Source organism: Verticillium nonalfalfae (genome assembly GCF_003724135.2).
Source record: "Verticillium nonalfalfae strain VnAa140/NRRL 66861 chromosome Unknown scaffold_60, whole genome shotgun sequence".
NCBI lineage: Eukaryota > Fungi > Ascomycota > Sordariomycetes > Glomerellales > Plectosphaerellaceae > Verticillium > Verticillium nonalfalfae.
Genome location: NW_021167285.1, coordinates 148,062 through 167,026, shown reverse-complemented (window position 1 = coordinate 167,026; position 18,965 = coordinate 148,062). Strand labels below are relative to the sequence as shown.

General features: G+C 57.1%; 5 protein-coding genes across 5 annotated transcripts; 2 read left to right on the top strand and 3 right to left on the bottom strand.

The window, feature by feature from the left end:
- Positions 1-23: 23 nt before the first annotated feature.
- D7B24_007576 (uncharacterized protein) lies at positions 24-2,464 on the top strand (the record flags this gene model as incomplete). The annotated part of the gene is made up of 2 exons (XM_028641684.1): positions 24-205; positions 290-2,464. Coding segments are annotated over 2 exons (2,357 nt in total), but the record flags the coding sequence as incomplete, so codon positions are not given.
- Positions 2,465-2,823: 359 nt separating this feature from the next.
- Positions 2,824-5,104, bottom strand: D7B24_007575 (uncharacterized protein; the record flags this gene model as incomplete). The annotated part of the gene is made up of 4 exons (XM_028641683.1): positions 2,824-3,711; positions 4,349-4,480; positions 4,536-4,658; positions 4,721-5,104. The coding sequence occupies 4 exons, from the start codon at positions 5,102-5,104 to the stop codon at positions 2,824-2,826; spliced, it is 1,527 nt and encodes a 508-aa protein (XP_028494449.1).
- A 236-nt stretch (positions 5,105-5,340) lies between these two features.
- On the bottom strand, positions 5,341-7,598 carry D7B24_007574 (uncharacterized protein; the record flags this gene model as incomplete). Its single annotated transcript, XM_028641682.1, has 3 exons — positions 5,341-6,457; positions 6,513-7,006; positions 7,068-7,598. 3 exons carry the CDS (start codon positions 7,596-7,598, stop codon positions 5,341-5,343), a joined length of 2,142 nt encoding a protein of 713 aa, XP_028494448.1.
- Positions 7,599-12,271: 4,673 nt separating this feature from the next.
- On the bottom strand, positions 12,272-12,909 carry D7B24_007573 (uncharacterized protein; the record flags this gene model as incomplete). The annotated part of the gene is made up of 2 exons (XM_028641681.1): positions 12,272-12,578; positions 12,845-12,909. 2 exons carry the CDS (start codon positions 12,907-12,909, stop codon positions 12,272-12,274), a joined length of 372 nt encoding a protein of 123 aa, XP_028494447.1.
- A 2,430-nt stretch (positions 12,910-15,339) lies between these two features.
- Positions 15,340-15,711, top strand: D7B24_007572 (uncharacterized protein; the record flags this gene model as incomplete). Its single annotated transcript, XM_028641680.1, has 2 exons — positions 15,340-15,415; positions 15,512-15,711. The coding sequence occupies 2 exons, from the start codon at positions 15,340-15,342 to the stop codon at positions 15,709-15,711; spliced, it is 276 nt and encodes a 91-aa protein (XP_028494446.1).
- Positions 15,712-18,965: the final 3,254 nt, after the last annotated feature.

The window sequence follows — 18,965 nt, the reverse complement described above, 5'->3', positions numbered from 1 at the left end:
TGCAGGCATCATGGCCGACAAAGACAACGACAACGACAATCTGCGGACAGCATCCCTGTACATCAACAACCAGCTGCTCTCCCGCGGTCTCTTGAGCGATGGCCAGAGCATCGACTTTGCCCGCCCTGAGCGGAATCCAGGTGGCGTTGACGCCACCATGGGAAGGGTCATGAGCATCATCAACGACCTCATTCTGCGACGCGACGTAAGCTGCTCGTCCCCTTCCACCATCCATTCATCCCATGCTGTGGAAAAGACCCCCCTCCCCAAGCTAACCCTCGATGCGCAGCGCGACGCCCAAAACCGCGAGGCCCTTTCGACGACCCTCCGCACCCTCCGCGCCGAGAACCTCAAGGCAACAAACGACGTCAGCCGCCTCACCGAGAAGCACGCAGACGCCAGGCGCAAGCTCGAAATCGCCGAGGCCTCTGAAACAGCAGCCCGCACCCAGCTCAAGAGCGCCGATGCCGCCGTTCGCGGCCTCAAGGAGGAAATGGCCCGCGCCAAGGTCCTCGTCGCCCAGACGCGCGCCTCCTGTGCGACCGAGGTGCGGCGGCGCGACCGCCAGATCGACGGCCTCAAGAAGCAGCTCAGCGATGCCGGCCGTGCGCGCGGCAGCAGCAAGAGCTCGGTCGTGACCGTCATCAGCGTTGTGGGCGATGTCGGCGCTGAGGAGAGGCCGCGCGCTGGTGCCACGCCGGGGGCTGCCGACCTGCGCAGCGAGACGAACCAGTTCCTCACCGAGCTGGCGAGGAGCCTGAGTGAAGAGAACACGGCTTTGCTCGCCGTCGTGCGCCGGACGCTGGGCAAGCTCAAGGATATGAGCGGCTGGGACAAGGGCGCGAGCCAGGGCGACGGCCACGTGGTCGCGCTGCAGACCAAATGCGACGAGATGGAGAGGGAGCTTGAAGCCATTCTCGAACACCTCCAGACCATTCTCACGAACCCTTCCTTCGTCCCGATCGAAGAGGTCGAGTCACGCGAGGAGGAGATCAACAGGCTGAAGGAGGGGTGGGTCAAGATGGAGAGTCGCTGGCAGGAAGCCGTCCACCTCATGAACGGTTGGCGCAAGCGGCTGGTCGCCAATGGCAGGGGCGTCAACATGGAGGAACTCGACATGGGCCTTCGTCTGAGTCCCATCAGGGTACGGCAGACACGCCACTACAAGCCCGAGCACGAGCCTGAGCCGGTGGCCGACTCTCATCTTTCCTTCATTCAAGAAGAATGTACCCAGGATCTGGACGCCTTGCGTTCGTCACCGGAACCAGAACCGGTGGAAGAAGAGGAGTCTCTCGACCTGGAACCGGCGCACGAGTACGATATCGGAGTTCAGGACGAGCATGACTATGCATCCGAGTCGAGCATTTTCGAAGACGAGATTGATGATGTCGATGTCGATGTTTCCGAGCCCAACATTGAGATCCTGCAGCAGTCGACCGCCTTCCTCAGCTCCTCGCCGCTGCCACCACGACCACAGTTGAGTCCACTCAAGGAGACGAACACGGCTGGCAATCGCGGCGCACATGAAGCCAAGTCGAGCCACGAGAAGCACAGCGATTACTCAATGAAGGCCGAAGAGAAGGCATGGGACCTGGGCGACGACTCAAACGTGCCCGAACCATCATCCCATCGCTTCCGCCTGCCACGCTCGCCCCTCAAGGCCATGCGCGCCGTCACACCCGAAATCGAGGACAAGCCTCGAACGGCATCGGCCGCTTCTGACGCGTCCATGGACGAACTTGCCCTCGACCAGCCGCCTTCGGCGCCGCCCTCGCCCTCGCCCCTCCCCCGGGAGCGCACCCGCGACCTGCGCAAGCCCGCCAAGGTGGTGGTCCAGAAGAAGCCCGAGACCAAGGCGGACCCCCCCGCCAAACCCGCCCCGCCTCGCACGAATGGCAGACGCCACATCGTCTCCGACAAGAGCGTCGACGAGAACCTCCCGCCCGCCCCGGCCATCCAACAGACGCCGCGCACCCGCCGAGACATCTCTCCTCGCCACGTCTCCTCACGTCTCCCGCTCCCCCGGCCCGCGAACCCACCTCCGCAGCAGAGCCCCCTGACCATGGCCACCATAGCCGCCAAGCTCGCCGCGTCCGAGCGCGAGGCCGACGCCGCGCGCGTGCGGGCCAAGCTCAAGGCCGCCAGGGGCAACAAGCGCAGCGCCGGCGCCATTTCGGCGTCGTCCGCCCCGGCGCAGCTCCAGCCTCCGTCCACGGCGACGGGAGCCGCGGAGAGCGATCAGCACCAGCCGCCGACGATCGCCGAGGTGCCGGGCAACGAGGACGTGGACCCCGTGAAGCGGTCTGTGCAGGGCAGGGACGAGGAGCAGCCGCAGCCGCTGCCCAAGCGGAAGAGGGATCGGCGCGTCAGCAAGGTCGCGTCGAGGCGGCGCAGCACGCTGAACCCGTTTGAGATGGAGAGCTTGATCTCGGGCAACCTGGGCGCTCCCTCGCCGGGGGCGTGATCTGGAAGCGCGGCGTCGGCTGTGAGGATGTGGACGGAGATGATACCCCCTGGTGGATCGGGACTCGGGACGGGCGTTTGGAGTTGGGGCCATGCCATGACTCGATTGCTATGGTTGCACATGAGTAGTGTGCTTTTGACGAGGTTCATTTATGCCTTGGAATCCCTCTGCTTGTAGAGGTCATCTAGAATCCAGTCCTTCTGTTTATGATTCATGCCGGTGCTTCTGCGATGCCGTCTCATGCTAGATGCCCTTCTACCCTTGACGCGAACCTCCATCTCTTCGAGTGATTGGCTCGCCGCTAGTCTAGAGAATATGGGAGATGAAGCGACCTGATATCCTGCCTGGCAGAACACCTTTCAGGCCTTGTCCCGATCCTCCAATGGAACAGGCCACGGCGAAACCTCCCTGTGATGCAATATCTCCACCCCTTTCTCCTCGCCAAACGCCCGCATATGATCCAGCAGGGCCCCCATGAGGCCCTGTACGTAAAACTTCTTCACCTTACCCTGCCGTGCCACAGCCTCAGTAATGACGGCAATGGGCCTTGACTCGCAAAGGCTCGACGCCAGCACCAGCGTCTCGAGGTTCGGAAACGTCTCAATGAATTTGACAAGCAGCTTCGCCTGGTCACGCTCCGGCAGGCGCCGCGGGGCCCCGGCCGGGGACTGCACGACGTCTGGCAGGGAGAGGTTGGTGTCGAGATTAAAGTCGAAGAGACCCAGTGTCCGGACGCTCTCGACACCGTAAAGCCAGGGGATCTGCTCGAGAAACGCTTGCGCGGGTTGGTCGACACTGCCCCAGTCGGGGGACCTGTGGTCGGGGAAACAGAGGGCCAGCTCGCGGAGGGAGCCGGACTGGATGGCTGGTTCGAGAATTGCCTGTAGTGCTGGTGTAATGGAGACACCTTCGACCCAGAAGCGCTGCAGGTGGTCGTGACTGGCGCTGGGGTCGTCTGAAGGCGGATTATTTCCGTAGTCGATCAGCAAGCTGTGAGGGAACGGCACGGGCTGCATCGCTGGCGCCAGAGTCCGGGATTCAAAGGCTCGCAACGAGCGCAACGGCGGGAAGATGCGGCGGTTCGTGTGATCGGTGATGGGGCCAAGTATTTGGTGTTCTACGACGACGGCTTCTAGTTTCGACCACATGCTCCAGAACTCGCCTTCGTCGAATTCCTGATTATTACGCAGAAGATAGTTGGTAAGATGAAGTTGTTGGAGGTTAGGAGTGGATTTCGCAACTCCAATCTGGGCAACAGTCAGTTTTTGAAAGGTTCCAAGTTCGTATGGCTGATTAAGGGATTACCACATGCAGCTCTCTTGGGATGCTGTGTTTCTCATGCTCTCCGGAGAGTCGCAAATATTTCAGTTTGCTGAGAAGGGGTATGGTCCTGAGATACGGGGCTTGGTCTATCCAGAGGGATTCGAGGGTGTCTTTCGCGTGCTCCAATATTGCGACGACCAAGTTCAACTCTCTCCTGTTCTCGAGCGCAGAAAAGGAAAGTCTCAGTGATACAAGCCGGTTCAGGATGCGATGGTCGCTTGGAAGTTCTGGTATAAAACTGTGGACGAGACCAAGCTCCAAATGCTCCGCAGGGAGTGCAGACTGGAGCAGAGCATGCCATTTTGCCTGGGTGAGCTGCAAGGCTCTCGCACGGGGAATGATGAGAGATCGTGCACCGCTGGCAGACCGCTTAGATATCTTGCGAAGGAACTCTAGAGACGGTGAGGCAGGTAAATTGCTGGGGAAGCTGATACGCCTCCAGAGACGAGTGCGAGATGCGAAGAAGTGGTCCCACCTCTTGCAAACGCCATGAACCCAGCTATGTAGCGTCAGACTTCAGACTCTTCATCGGGGTCGCACGATGACCGAGGCCAAACGCACCAGCGACGAAACGTACCAGAGCTCGCGGAAGTCGAGATGGGAGAATATATTGTCGACAATCTCTAAGGGCAATTCCATAGGGTCCTTGCGCCCATATCGTTTCTGCAAGGGCGCTCGAGCATCAAACAGTTGCTGCGACGTGTAAGTCTTGTATACCGTCAAGGGGTGAGCGGTGAACGAGATGTACCTTGAGTTTTGCGCTACCACCATGGCCCTCCTTGGCTCCAACCTCGATGCCGGCGTTCCAAAAGGCCAAGGCGAGCTCGGGCTCCTTCTCCAGCCTATACACCTTGCCCATGCGAAGATAGCCCTGACCGTCGTCAGCAAGTTCGGCACTGAGAACGATTTGGGGGGAGGGGAAGGCTATGCAACCTCGAGTGACCTCGGCGCTATCTCCAGCAACCATGCGGCATCCTTCTTGGCCAGTTCAAGCCGGCCCATTTTCTCAAAGACGGCGGCGCGATAGTCCAAAGCCTGGATGTGTGAAGGCTCGTGGCACTTTTTGTATTTTCTGGACGCATCGCAGGAGCATTTATGCATGGCCTCCTTGAAGATAGATGCACCATCTTGGGCGACCTTCTCAAAGTTCTTACATTTGCATCGTTCACGCCGGCCTCCGCGGTTGCAGGAACAAGCGTTGGCAACAAGGGTGAAGTGCTCGATTGCCGTCTTATACTGGCCCTCTGCATATGCCTGACGTCCCCTGGGAATGGATGCTTCTCCCGATGACACGCGGGGAGGTCGTGGCGTTGTCATTACTGTATGTGCGTCCAGCCGCACGAAAATCGATGGTCGTGTCGCGTCACGGCGCGACGGCGGGTGAGAGGCAGGTGAAGATCACACAATGCGTGTTGCACGGTCAAGACATGGTTTCAACACTGTATGGGTCTGCGGCCTGACGTTCTTGCCAGCACTTGAATGACACAACGACCCCCCCTCCCCGCCCCCTTCCTTCTACATCAAGTCATCCATCTACATCAACTTCGTCAAACTCAGCCGTCTACCAGCTTCCATCTCCCAATGATTCCTTCAAATGCCCCGCCTCCGATCGTCTTCAGCGGCGCCTCCACAGCCAGCCGCTCCCATACGAAGCTCGTCCCAATGATGCCCAGGATTGTCTTGAACTCCATCGGCTCTCCTTCACCCACGTCCAGGAAGGTACGGTCTCCCTTGGCAATCAGGCTCGCATTCGTCCACTCGCCCACGGGGAACGTGTAATTCAGCGCGTACAAATTGTCTCCCGACCAAGCCATGACCGAGTCGACTGTGCCGTTCCCGTACCACAGTGCGCTGTCACCTCCAGTAAAGATCGGGCCCTTGGCATCAGACGTCGGCTTGATCGAGAACGACATGGTGTAGTTGCGGCCCTTGGAAGACAAAGGCGTCGTGACCTCGCATCCCTCTTGCAAGATGATGCCCTCGTCGGTGCTGCCGCAGCTCGAAGCCGCATGGTATCTGTTCCCTGACACATCCTTGAACTTGCCCTCGCATCCGCGTCCCGTCGCAAAGTCGTATTCCAGGATCGTCGGCCCCTGGCTGGGGATTCTTCGATCCAGGCTCTGATCCGGCACGAACGGCTGCAGCGCCTCGAACAAGCCCAGATACTCCTCCTCCATTAGCTCGCCACCCCATTGCTTGTCAGCGAGAGCAGGCAACCCGTCCCTCCAGGCCCAGTACGCCTCCAGCACGGTCGTGCCGTTGGGGCCGTAGTCAAACCACTGCGGTGCGATATGGCCCTCGACCATCGCCTCCTCTCGGGCCGCATTGTTCGTCGTGTTTGTCGAGTCGAAAACGTATGGTCCAAATGGCTTTCCGCCTGGCGCGCCTCGGAAGATGTACGTCTGATTCAGTTGCTGACCGTACCACTGAGACCATTTGCCGACAATGTAGATCGCATCAGCCGAGTTGAGCACAGTGTAGTTGTTTGCTAGCCAGTCGAAAACCGGGTTGCCCTCCCAAGGCGCCCAATGCTGGACGGAGACATCCGTATCAACATGGCCGCCGTCGGACGGCGGGAACGTGCCCCAGAGACGGACCTGCTTTCCCGATTTTTCCTTGATGAACTTATTCAACTCGTTGCAGAAGAGCGTATACTCATCAGCGAGCTCACTGTGCATCGTCAGTCTAATTCTCCGAAATCAAGAGGTCGACAGCCGTGACTCACTCTTCCGTGAGCGAGTTGTCGCGGTACTCATCAGCACCGATATGGACTACTTTGCTCTGGAACCACGGGAGGAAGACGTCCCACACCTCTTTCATCACAGGAATGGTATCTGGGTGCGACACATTCAGCAAACTGTAGTCGGAGGTCATGCCAATCTCAGGCTTCCACTGCGAGAAGACAAGCGCGTGGCCCGGCGCCTCAATCTCAGGCAGGATAGTTACACCCCTGGCGGCGCATCTTGTCTGAATGTCATCCCAAACCTCGCGCGTGTATGACTCGTTCTGGCGTCTGTTGAGGCCCTCGACTCTGGGGTCGTCGGAGAAGAGACGAAACGCTGCATACAGGTCCATCTGGCGTTCGTACGAGTATATCGCAGCATTATTGTAGAGATTGTCGCTTAGATGGGCCTGGAGAGTGTTCTGTTTGAAGAAGGACATGTACGAGCACATCTCAATCAAGAAGTCGGCCGGGAACCAGTGTCTGGCCATATCAAGCTGTACCAAACTCTCAGCAACCTTGCGAGGTACAATTACTCCAGGGACTGTGCCAACTCACCATCATGCCTCTTTCGTGCCATCCGGGCGCATCATGAGCCTGGCCGAGGGGCAGAGCTCCTTTGTGCAGCAGCAGCTGCTGCACGATGGTGCGAGTGCCCCACCAGACACCGAGCGGGCTCGCGCCCGTAATGGTGATGCCCTCCTCTGCAGTGATTTCGAGTGAATAGCCCTCCGAAGTTTGGCGGCCGGCCACATCCAGATAGTCACTCTGGTTCCCGAGCGTCAGAAAAATGGCATCGGCGCCAGCCGATGCAGCCGAACCGACTTTCACAACGACCTTGAAATTAAGCACCGACACCAGATCCTCCGCAAAGGTTCCTGCAAAGTCGAGCAGCGTTGGCGGAATCAAGGTCAGGCCGTCGGTGTCGACGGCATCGGCATTCTTCTCGTCAACGATGATGGTGGCGATTGTCGAGAAATTAAGACTGCCATCACTCGAGAGCTCAAAGGACACAGTCGGGATACCGGCGAGGGTGGCTGCCGAAGCAGCACTGGCAAGTGCCACGGCAGATATAAAGAACAGCAGCATCTCGAAGAGTTGGTTGAGTCTGGTACTGCTCTAGCCGGGCCTCCGCAGCTCCCCAAACAGCTGGGCCGCATCGCCTCTATTATAAGATACACATCAACTACCTCATCGCAACCTCGTTTCATCCACCTCGGCGACGGTTGATTCGGTTTCGCATGCGATTCAGCAATACCGCATCGCTGAGAGCTTCTCCTCAGTACACAAGCGGGGCACACGACGTAGCGATGCGGGGTCGACGATGCAATCAATCTTGCTTGGCCCGGCAGGTCTCATATCCAGCCCGCCAACAGACCCCCGGGATCCCCCTTTCGCCCTCTTAGCCGACGGGCGCTTCCCAGAGTCAATTGCCATGGTAACGTTGCACCGAGATGCTCGATGGACGGAAAAGAAAAGGTCTTCAGCGCAGGGATGTCTCCCCTTCCAGGGGCATGGGTCCGGCGCCGGACAGCGGGGGAAGATCGGCGGTCGTATTGGGGCCGCGATAACACGCGCCGAGATGGCCTTCCCCTCATCGGACGACAAGACTATGTACGGTCCCTCACCCGTGCGGGTATTGACTTCAGTCACACCCGATGATCTAGTCCAGGGCATCGGTTATGGAGCGTGTACCATTGGCGAGGAAAGAGCCTGGGATAGTACGCGTTTGCCCCAGCTTTGCTACCACCTACCGGAGTCGGTCCAGTTGGTTCGTGAGCCAACTGACTGCGTCGTCGGGTATCAAAATCTGCGGGGATTGGGATTGCTCTTGGTATATAGGAGGTCACGTTGTTACCTGACGATCACGGTATCGCTCCGTAACGTCACCTGCCGAGACGTCGATACCATGAGCATGACGCGACCTTTGGGCTCACTTGGCCGCACTTGGCCGCAAATCTCTGGTTCATCCATACTTTTACATCATCACTGGATTCAGATGCTTGTAGTTGAGCATCCATTGTGTTTGGAGCTTGCTGGGCGACAATCAGTCAGACCAAGAGTGGAGCACCAGATGCGTAGGCTGCAGCCTCATAATCTCTAATATTATACAAGGCCAGTGGTGCGTGGTTCACTATACTGATGCGGCTTTGATTCTTGAGTATCTACATAGCATCAGGCCAAATCTTACTCAAAACCAAAAGAGACAGAGTTAGCATCCAAACTCTCATCAATTCTTCGAAGCAGAACATCTGAATACCAGACGTGCGCGTCTGGTGGCGGGGTGGTGCTCGTCCGTCCGGGTGCAGGGCAGCTGCCTACGTGTAAGGATGGATTCGTGCTCTACCTAGAACCAGGGGCCGGGTCGCTTGTGACTTTCTTTGCGCAATTTGCTACCGATTCTTGGGCCTGGGCTATTCGGATAGCCTCACGACCACCAACATCGCGGAGGTGAGCGTGGGGAAAGCCTCAAATTCAACAGAATCCCAACGCCCCTCAAGATCTTTGTTTCGGCACCCCAGACGGAGACGATTTTTTTGCGTTGTGAAAGGTGCGCGATGACAGACTGGTGCGACTCCGCGGTTCTTGCGTGATAGACTGACCAACAAACATGTTGGCTGCATGGTCTGTTGTCTCTCGCGACGTCACGGCAGACCCTCTCGCACTGTCGCTATCTGGACAATCATACTTTGATTCCCCACGAAGCAGCATTTACAACGTTCATCGTGATTTTCAGCAGTATCGGAGGCTTGATCGAGGCGACGGGGTGGTCATCAGCGCCAGCGGAGACAGTATCGGTTGGGCGGACGATGAATCGCTTGCCATGAGGAAGCTGAATTGCCGCGATAAAAATGGATCGCGGGTAGCACATAGATCGCACATCGTCTGGCGACACACCCATCCGATCAGAGGTTACCGGAGAGCGTGGCTGGGGCATATGTCGGATCGCCTCTGTCATACACTTCAGGAACCGGACGCCACAGACGAGGCACCAAAACGAGACCAAGAAGGATCACCAAAGCCACATACACCCGCCCCCAGTTCCACCAAGCACTCCCCCATGATATGGACCTTTGCCCAAATGCGGCAGCAGTTCCTGTCCAATTTGGAGCCCGAGCGAGACATACGCAACTTGGTTCGCATCACACCCTCTCAAGCCTCGATTTATACACCCGCATATCTATCTTGAGCTCGACCACGGCCTCGACAGCCTTCCCCCACAACATTTCTCTAACGAACGACCCGACGACTACCTACCTTACTTTCCCTTATCCCCACCCCGCGCCTGTCTGGCCCATGGCCTTCCGCTTACGGTACACAGCCCCGCCTACCGCGCCAAGCAGCCGCGTCCGCGCGGGCCACTCGTCCACTCACGCCACGCCCCAAGACACCCTCGTCGCCCCCCAAAAATAGGCATACGCTAGAACACCCGCGGCAGCGCGGCTCGGGGGCACGGATCTCAGACACCATCGTGCGCTGCCTTGGTAGGTGGGGTTGGCCCCTCAGTCAGAACCCTTTCATCCACCCAACCACCCACTACCCATGTGCATCACCCCCCCCTTGCTCTGTGTCCATCGCTCGGCCGAAGGAGAGACAAGGGGGAGGAAGCGAAGCAGGAAAAAACCCAAAGGAAAAAAAAAGACCGACATTCGTCACGCCTGTTTCTCCCGCCCGCATTTAGATTAGGTGACAGCTGACAAGCCCTTCTCGTCGGGAACGCTAAACCGCTTTGCACCCTCGGTCAGAGAACCGAGTCGCTCGAAAGAGCAAAAGCTGCTGTGAACTGCAACAACTACGCATCTTGGACATGTCTCAAGGGCCCACGCCCACTCACACTCACACTCACACACACGTACACGCAGCGAATTGCGGCAATCGCTAAGTTTGGCGAATGTATGGCTTCCTGCCACCCGCTTCCCGCCCACCCAGAGTTCGTCTTGACGATCGGGCATCGCCCGTCTGGAGACCTGGTCCGCTCTCGTCCTGTCCCTTCCCCCCCTGCCCTGCGGGGGGGCCAAGAATCAAAATACCGTCGTGGGAGTTTCGAGGCCCCCCTCTGATGGATCCGTGCTAGCGAGTGCGATGTTGGTCAGGAAAGTGGACAGTGGACAAGAGAAATGCCCCTCCCAGGGCCGGAAGAACGGCCCTCTTCCTTCGAGATCGCCGAGCTCCATCTCATTGGACCCCAGTCCCGGGTCGGCGACCGTTGCCAAGTAGGGCACGACCTACAGCTTGCGGCCCGGAAGGAGCCGAGTCTGCCTGGCCGTCACCACATGCCATTCATTGGCGGGACTCGCCAGTCTGGACAACCCAAAAGAAATCACATGTCGCCGTTGACTCACAGCACATACACGAGGTCAAGCAGTGCAGCCAATGGTGTGGGAGGAGAAACAGAACGCTGTGTTTTGAGAGAAGAGTATCACAATGTCTATCGCCCACGCCATCTAGTATCGCCGTCTTGAGTCGCTATGCGCCGATCCTCCCGCCCTACACCAGCTCCATTTCCCGCAGGATGATAGCCAAATCGAAGCCGGCCCCGATGCTTCTTCCGCCCTGCACTTCCTCCTGCACATGGCAGAATGAGTGAAGATTCGACAATGCCGGATTGTGTCGTCTTGATTGGAGAAAAGGGGAGAGATCCAGAAGCCCCCAATAAAAAGCAAAATAGGTCAAAAAGCATTGACCGACTGAGAAGGTCGCTGCGGAAGCGTCCTGCGAAGCAACCCGGTTGCTACCGATGACTTCCAAAGCAGATTGTGTGACCCCATCCTCCGGTTCGTTGCAATCCCTGCTGCCAGAACAGAGTCGACTCTGGGACTTGCCCTCTGAAGTAGTACATGCCTGATGCAAAGATAACAAGAGAGCAACATCAAGAAGAAGAAAAATGACGAAATGGAAATGATTGAAGAGAAGGAAAACGAAAAAAAAAAATTGAAAACTCATCAGGAAGCCGTGGCCCACAACGCTCGTGCCGCTCATTCCCAAAGCATGTCCAAAACGCCAGACGATCCCCTTCGTCCTGCCCAATGCACCAACTCCCTTACAATACAGGCCCGTGTCGGCAAGAGCCGAAGCATGTTGGCAGAAGGCCCAAACATGCGCGGAGAAGAAGATAAGAAAACGGGCTGCGAAGCCGGATATATGAAGGGAATTGAAGGGTCGAGGACCAAACGAACCGGAAAACGCACACGGGCTCGCCCCCAGATGTGAATCGCCCCAGAGACAATCGTTGAAGGAGAAATGATGCGAGCAACCAACTCCGATAAATCAAATCCTTTCGAACCAATCGGAAGGAGAGCAGAAACCCAAGCAGCATGCCAAACGCCTTGCAAAAGAGGAGAAGAGGTGGGTATCGAGCAGAAGCAGCGGTTCAACGTAGCCGTCGGGGGTGCAACTGTTCGTGTTTCGTCGTTGAGTGTTGTAGGGAGGCCGTGATCGAGTGACATGTCGTGTATAATCCCTTTTGTCTTTGGTGGTTTCGTTGCTTGGTCCATGGCGGGTCGTTGTTTAGAAAGGGACGGGACGAGATCGCCGCCGGCCTTGGGTCTGGCCACTCGATGCTGCCATGAGGTCTTGAGTGATCCTGGGTGGGGCAGATGCCGAAAGCGACCTGTCGAAGCCTTCGAAGAGGAGAGAAAGCTGGGATGGCGGCGGCGCCAGGGTGTGGGAAGCAGATCTCCTTCGGAACGAGTTGAGAAACGCAGCCCAGCCCTCGAGCTTGAACTTGTCCAGCTTGGGAGAGTGCCAGGAGGAGCAGCCCGTCACCAAAGACAGTACTTTTCATCGGTAGTGGTGGGAGCTTCGAGATGATCGGCTGCTGTGGTAGCCCGAGTCGGAGTATGTGTACGGCGAGGACTGCTGCCGAGCGCTCTGCGTATGCGCACTACAAGCGTAACCAACAAATATCGTCCGCTGCTGGATGCTGTGGCCGGGGCGTCCATAGCCGGCGCATCGGTCGACAGCGTGCTGGTAGTAGAGGCAACGGCATGCCGAGTACAGCTCAACCAATTGGTAACACATGGTGATATCTGGGACTTGAGGACACAAATTCGAGTGGCAGAGTAATCTCTGGAGGCTTTGTAGTGTGTTGGAGAAAGAGGAGGAAAGCCTTCACTGTATTAATTGGGAAGACGAGTGATGGTATGGGCTGCGTACGCCGAGGGATGGTGGTTGTGGATGAAAGTGAACGGAAAGGAAACCAGAAAGGAAAGAGATATGATTTTGAGTGATGTGATGCGAGAGACAAGACAGCAGGCAGATATGGGACCAGGAAGGCATCGCAGCCTTATAGACCTGGCAGCCTGGTATGGATGGTGGCTCGTCATACTTGGGACGAGTGTGGTTCGGGGCCTGTCAAGGCAGCAGTGACCCTGGGCGCGGCAACGGCATGCGATACCATCTGACTGAGATCCAGTGACTGGACCTAGGTGACCAGGAAGGAGTGCCCGCGTCTGAGCTGCAGACCGTCTGCCGCGCAAGGTACCTGGATGACATGATGGCGCAGGGTCCCCAGGAGGCTGCCTTGCCTCGCCCGGGCTTGGGCTTGGGCCATGGGGTTTGGAAGGGGGGGCCTACGATCGCTGAGGCTAAGGCGCAGCAGCAGCGGTAGCGGCGACGAAGAAGGAACAGAAGGTGAGAAATTGAGGCCATGGGGTGCGGATAACAGTACAGAGGGCTGGGTTGGAGGGGCGTGGCACGCCTGTGGGTAGGTACGGTAGGGGGGTGGAGATCAACCAACGGGGGGGGACAGGAGTGGTGTGTGTGGTGGTACCGATGTCTTGTACGTGCCCACGGTTCGGCCAGACGAGTCACCCACGGATTTTTGGGGGCCAATTTTGGGAAATGGAAATTACCCTGGCCGACCCCGAGAGCACGCCAGGATGACCGCCATTCGCCGATGAGCTGCAGCAGGGCTGACGCGATGCGATGTGATGCGATGCTGTGTGCCTGGAGCCTGGGGTCTGGGACACTTGCAACGTGTGGACGTGGTACGAAGACGACTGGAATAGGTAGGATATGCAGAGACGGACGCTCAGTCAGCCAGTCGTTATTCCTAATTTGAGGCAGTAACGGTGCGGCACTGCTTTGGCTGTGTTGCTTGGTGCTTGGTGCTTGGTGCTTGGTGCTTGGTGCTCCGGATAGCTCGAGGTCCCCATCGAGATCCCATCGCACGCCGGCAACTCGGAGGAAAGAGGATACGGCGGCGAGCGAGTTATTACGCAACTTGGTTGCAACGATTCCAATCTTGATTGTGATGGGGGCAACTGTCAGGAGCTCTCTCCTCCATCGTTCAATCGCGCATATGGTGCAGCCATGTAGGGGCCCCAGAATGGCAGGGCCCCAAAATGGAAAAGCGCCTGCAGCCGACAGTGGGCTCACATGGTCAGAGCATGTCCGCTAGAGCCAGAACGGTGTGCCTGCTCCGATAGGGTTCTAAAAACGGCGGCTGCTGCTGCAATGCTGTGTAGTATGGGCATTGTGGATTTTCGGAAGCAGTCTGCAGGCATCGGCAGCATGCTCGCAGACGGAGGGCACACCAAGGAATTGAGCAGGCAAGGTTCGTCCATCAGAATTTCATGCCGAGCTCCCGCCCAATTGGGGCATGCTTGTCGTACAAGTGCGAACTGCACTTTGGGTATTTGAAGCCCATGCCATGATCCTCCCACCCGGCTTCCGCTGTGAGGGAGGTCGACGGCGGGCCTGCATACTTGGCATGGGTTCTCATATGATCGAAACGATTCGTTTCATCCAGACTTGCCTGTGAATATGCTCGAGCACCAAGTGTTCGCGGTGGCTGTCCGACTTGACGGGACGTCGTGCGCGACGGATGAGATCTAACGAAGACAGATATCGAGAGGGCAACCAATACCATCTCTACCAAGGGTGACCCGGAATGGTGCCGTCCGCCCTGAGCAGCAGGCTCCGTGACTGGTCGGTCACTCACTGTGAGAGGACCTGGCTCGCCTTACCTGACTAAGGCGGGAGGCACGGTAAGGTAGGTAAGGTGAGGTGAGGTGGATAGGTCCCTGTAGCTTGGTTTCTCTTCAACGGGGATCTGCGGTGTTGGCTGGGTATTCATGCAGTCCATTGGTCACAGTACGGTCCCCCACCATGATACCTCGCAGCACGATCACTTGCGTTTCGCGACGCCAGGTCGTTGCCTGAGATGAAGCCAAGCTTCTCTGTTCTTGACCATCTTGTCAAAATGAGGAAGTTGCATCGAGAACGATCTCATCGAAGGGAACACGCCGTATGATAACCAATGCGGGACGATACGCGAGTCGAGACAAGGGCGGGTTCGGGCTACCCATCCGTCAGGCTTTGCCTTGCTTCAAAGGATGGTGGTAACGGAGGGGAGAAAGGTACAGCCCGATACCAACATTCCGGTGCGTACTTGACAGTGTAGGTGGGTATTCTGCGGCTTGCGTCAACACGACCGTCGTTTTCGACCAAGAGACTTTTTTTCATTCTGGATTGACGATGTTCCATGAAACCCCGGCCGCGAGGCCTCACAATTGAGCTGAAGAGGTCATGTCTGGGGTGCCATGCAATGGAGTGTAGAAAACAGGTATGGTGCAGGAGCTTAAGCAGAGCGTTCCTGGATGGGCAAGGTAGAGAAAGTTGAGGCCCTCGACCTAAGGAACCCCACTTGGCTTTGCCTGATGGGCGACAGGACTGATTCCTGATTCACGTGCTGCAGCTGTTCCTTCTTCGCTGGGACCCGCCCACCCGCCCGCCTGCCTGCCTGCCTGCCTGCCTGGAGCTCCCCCTCCCTGATGCATCATGTTCTTTCCGAGGCGGGCTTTCCAGTACCCAGGAGGCGACCACCATGCAGGTGTTGAACATGTTCCAGGTGCTGCAGGCGTATGTGGCCGTTTACGCCGCCTTTCAGGGCAGGCACAACTGTTTGACCGTCGACTGCCTGCTGCCTGCTGCCCGGATATCAGCGTTCCCTTCTTCAAAGACGACTGACTTGCATATTGCATGCTAAAATAATACAGCACTAGACGACCAAATCGTCAGCGATGACTTTGGCCTCTGTACTTCTGCGCCTCTGCACCAGCATCTGCACCTCTTCCGTCAGCATCCTACCCAGACTATTCACACCCCCTCCCCTCCTCTCCCGTCGACTCGAGCCAACGGCTTGGTCCACCGATGCATCGTGAGCATTCTACTTCGGTGTCCATATCCCGACGAATGAGATGGCCAGATCCGTGCAGTTGGCACCTCATCACCCCGGGAGGGCGGAGACGGACCATTTCTCACAGCATCTTCCTCTGACACTGTTGCGGACCCGATCTGAGACCCAAGCAGACCGATCGCACAAGGACCAACAACAGCATCTGCCGGCCACACCATCCAGCCACGCATGCAGTGCAACCCTTCAAGCAGTCCCGGCAGCCTGTTGCCTCAACCACCAGGTCTTCATCGCACCCAACTCGAGCAGCCATCGAAACATGTTGTCACTGGCGGTTGAGAGTCATCGGAAAAAGGAAACGAGTCCCTTCCAGACCACACCTCGCCAACGACAGCGGCCCACCCCGCCATTCTGTGTCCGTGTGACGGTAGCCTGCAGGCATGCCGACGTCAATCAGTCACCTTGTCACACATCTTGTTCGAATTCTATTTTTCGGTGTCGCTTAAAAAGGAGCCATGCTTTGTACACGACATGGTAAAGCGCCTCAATCTCGGTCGACACCGATCAGTTGATATCATAAAACAAGACTTCGTACATCAACAGCACAGAGGCCATGCTCATCAGCCTTGCCTAGCATACGAACCAATCACCACCAGACGCAGGGGTATTTCCGAGGCCTGCCCGACGCCCAATGGAACCGCAAGCGATTGGTCGGCGAGCGAGAGAGACATTGTCTTCGATCTGACCCTGATGTCATTGGGTACCCCATGATCCAGGGTCCCGCCACCCCTGTCGCGGCTACACAGCCTCAAGCTTGACTGTCAGCAAGGGACGGCTTGTTCACAAACCGAACCATGTTGCTAGATCCTCGCTCTCCCGTCCTTTCCCCATCTGCCCCGTCCCCTCATCAGCCCGGAGTCGCCGGCCAGTCAGTATAGAGATCCGTCTGCAGCTTTCCCCAAGTTTGCCCACGCCCGCACCGGCCGCTCTGCTCATCTGATCGTCGCCTTCGTTTCGGGCCTACCTCAAACCTCTAGGCAACAGCCAGTGTCTGCCAGTAGCATTTGATACAGCATCGCGTCTTGCTTCTTGATGTGGACAAGAAGCCTCATTGAGTCCTGGCTTTCCCTACTTCGAACCAGCTGCATGGTTTCCTCCAAAGGCCGCCAGAATCTGACAAGATATGCACCGGGAAGGAATCGGTCACCCACCCAGCCACACCCGCGGCTTCGGGTGCCCTCGTCGCTAAGGAACTGGTTGGTGCTGATCGTGCATGCTCTTTCTAGAGAGCAAAAAACTTGTGGCTGAACCCAGCAATTGAGCCTCGTTGTTCTCATGTCGGCTGACGGGCCTCCTTCACGGGTTGTGTTGCCTCCGGCGCTGAGCCTCACTACGTATAGACACAAGGCACACCCACTTCACAACCATAGGACGTGGTCCATATGACGAGAAGTCGATGGCCTTTACGCCACAGCGCCAAAATCATGGCGCCCTGTGTGAACTTACGCTCTGCTGCACATACAACCGGCGACCTGTTCAAGTTCTGCTGACTGCCTGTGGCCTGCATGATCAATCACCGCATGCCCCCTCCTCCTAGACCAACGCTTATTTTCTGAGCCCCATGCTGTACCTACCAGGATCCCCAGAGCGCAAATGCCCTCTTGCCGAAGATGCATCGAGTCAAGGCCCGAGTGTGGAGGCACCATGCCGCCAAGTGCCCCTGTATGCCATGCTAGGCAAGCATCCGTCTTACTTGCCTTGGTCTCCTCCACCCCCTGGGTTCCTGTCATATCCTCTTCTCGCGGCTGTTTCGCATGGGAGCCCTCCCGTCAGACGTCAGTATCGACATCACGGCTAAGAGAGGCGGGGACTTCAGCCGCGGCTGTCGCTTAACTCGTCCTTACTCATGACGACGTCCGCCCCCCCTCCCCCCTTTTTGTTTTTGGCATAGATCCAAATAATGGTACATGAGATGGAGACGGACAATATGTCGACAGTGGGGATATTCTAGCGTCATCAAGCCTAAGCAAGACGAGACAAGTTTTGAGGGTTCGTCTGTCCCGAAGCCCGTGCTTGCATAATCAGGATCGTCGTCTTGTCTGTGTTCCATGTCTGATGCTTCGGCAAAGCATGTGATAGCACACATAGAAAAGGTTTGCCCAGATCGTGTGAGCAGTGTTTTTAGCGAGGACACGTACTTGGAAGGGCACCGCCATTTGGTTATACGAAGCAGTCATCTCATCCAGCAAGATCCTGTCACTAGTAAGGCAAAGAGGAATCAAAATCACAGCTGCTGAACATTTACCGTTCACCAATCTTCTGTCTCTTACTCACTTGCCTTGTTCGCACCGTCATCCATCGACTCGCTCTGTATAGAATATCTTCATCGTCTTTTCCTTTTTTTACGACCAGGAAGAAGAATGTAGCACTCGTCAAGGCCGGTGAAGATGACATGGACCATCGGCCCGATGTGTTCGCCTGTCGAACGTGGCACGGCCACAAGATGGGCCTCATCCCCTTTTGCTTTTCCAGGTCCAAATGCCGTGCCACCGAGGGGGGGTTCTCATACGCCCCCCCGCCCCCCCCGGTCCGGCAACACGAACGGATACCTGTCTCGCGGATCGGTGGACGGGTAAGGCTGAATGCCGCCTCGTTGGAAGAATGGGTCCAACAAGGAAAACAAAAACCGAGGGACGCCGATCTTTTCTGGGTCAGAGCACATCGCCTGGTACGACGGCGGCCATGAATAGACCGAATCGGTACTCGACTGAGACGCGGAAGCGGTCGCAACGTGAACACGAGTGATGGTTCCAGAACCGGCAACAAAGTCGCCATGCGCACGAATGAACGACAGCAATCTCACGGCCACAAACTACACTCCTCATCCAATGGCCAGCGGCCAGCCAGCCGTATAGCTCCCGCAGCTTCGTCCAAGACGAGCACGTACGGCAACGGAACACCTGCAGCGAAACGCCGCATTGGTTCCCACGTTTGCAGTCTTTGTCTTTGGAGAAAATAGCATCAATGAACCTCGTCGTCACATTAGATAATGGTATACACAAAGCCCCTCTCCTATTCTCCTCTATAGCAACGGCAGAGTCCTCCCAATCCTGAAGCTTCCCCAGCGACCGTCCGTCAGACGGCCAGATGGTATGCTGCACCGCCTTCCGAGAGAAAAGGGCCAGCCACACACATCCAACGTCCGAGACAAAACCACATATATATAGGCCCAACCGATGCAGAAGGAGAAAAGAAAATGGTATTGTAGAGAAGCATGAAGAAAGACAACGAGCCCTCAGTAGGCAGGCAACAGCAGT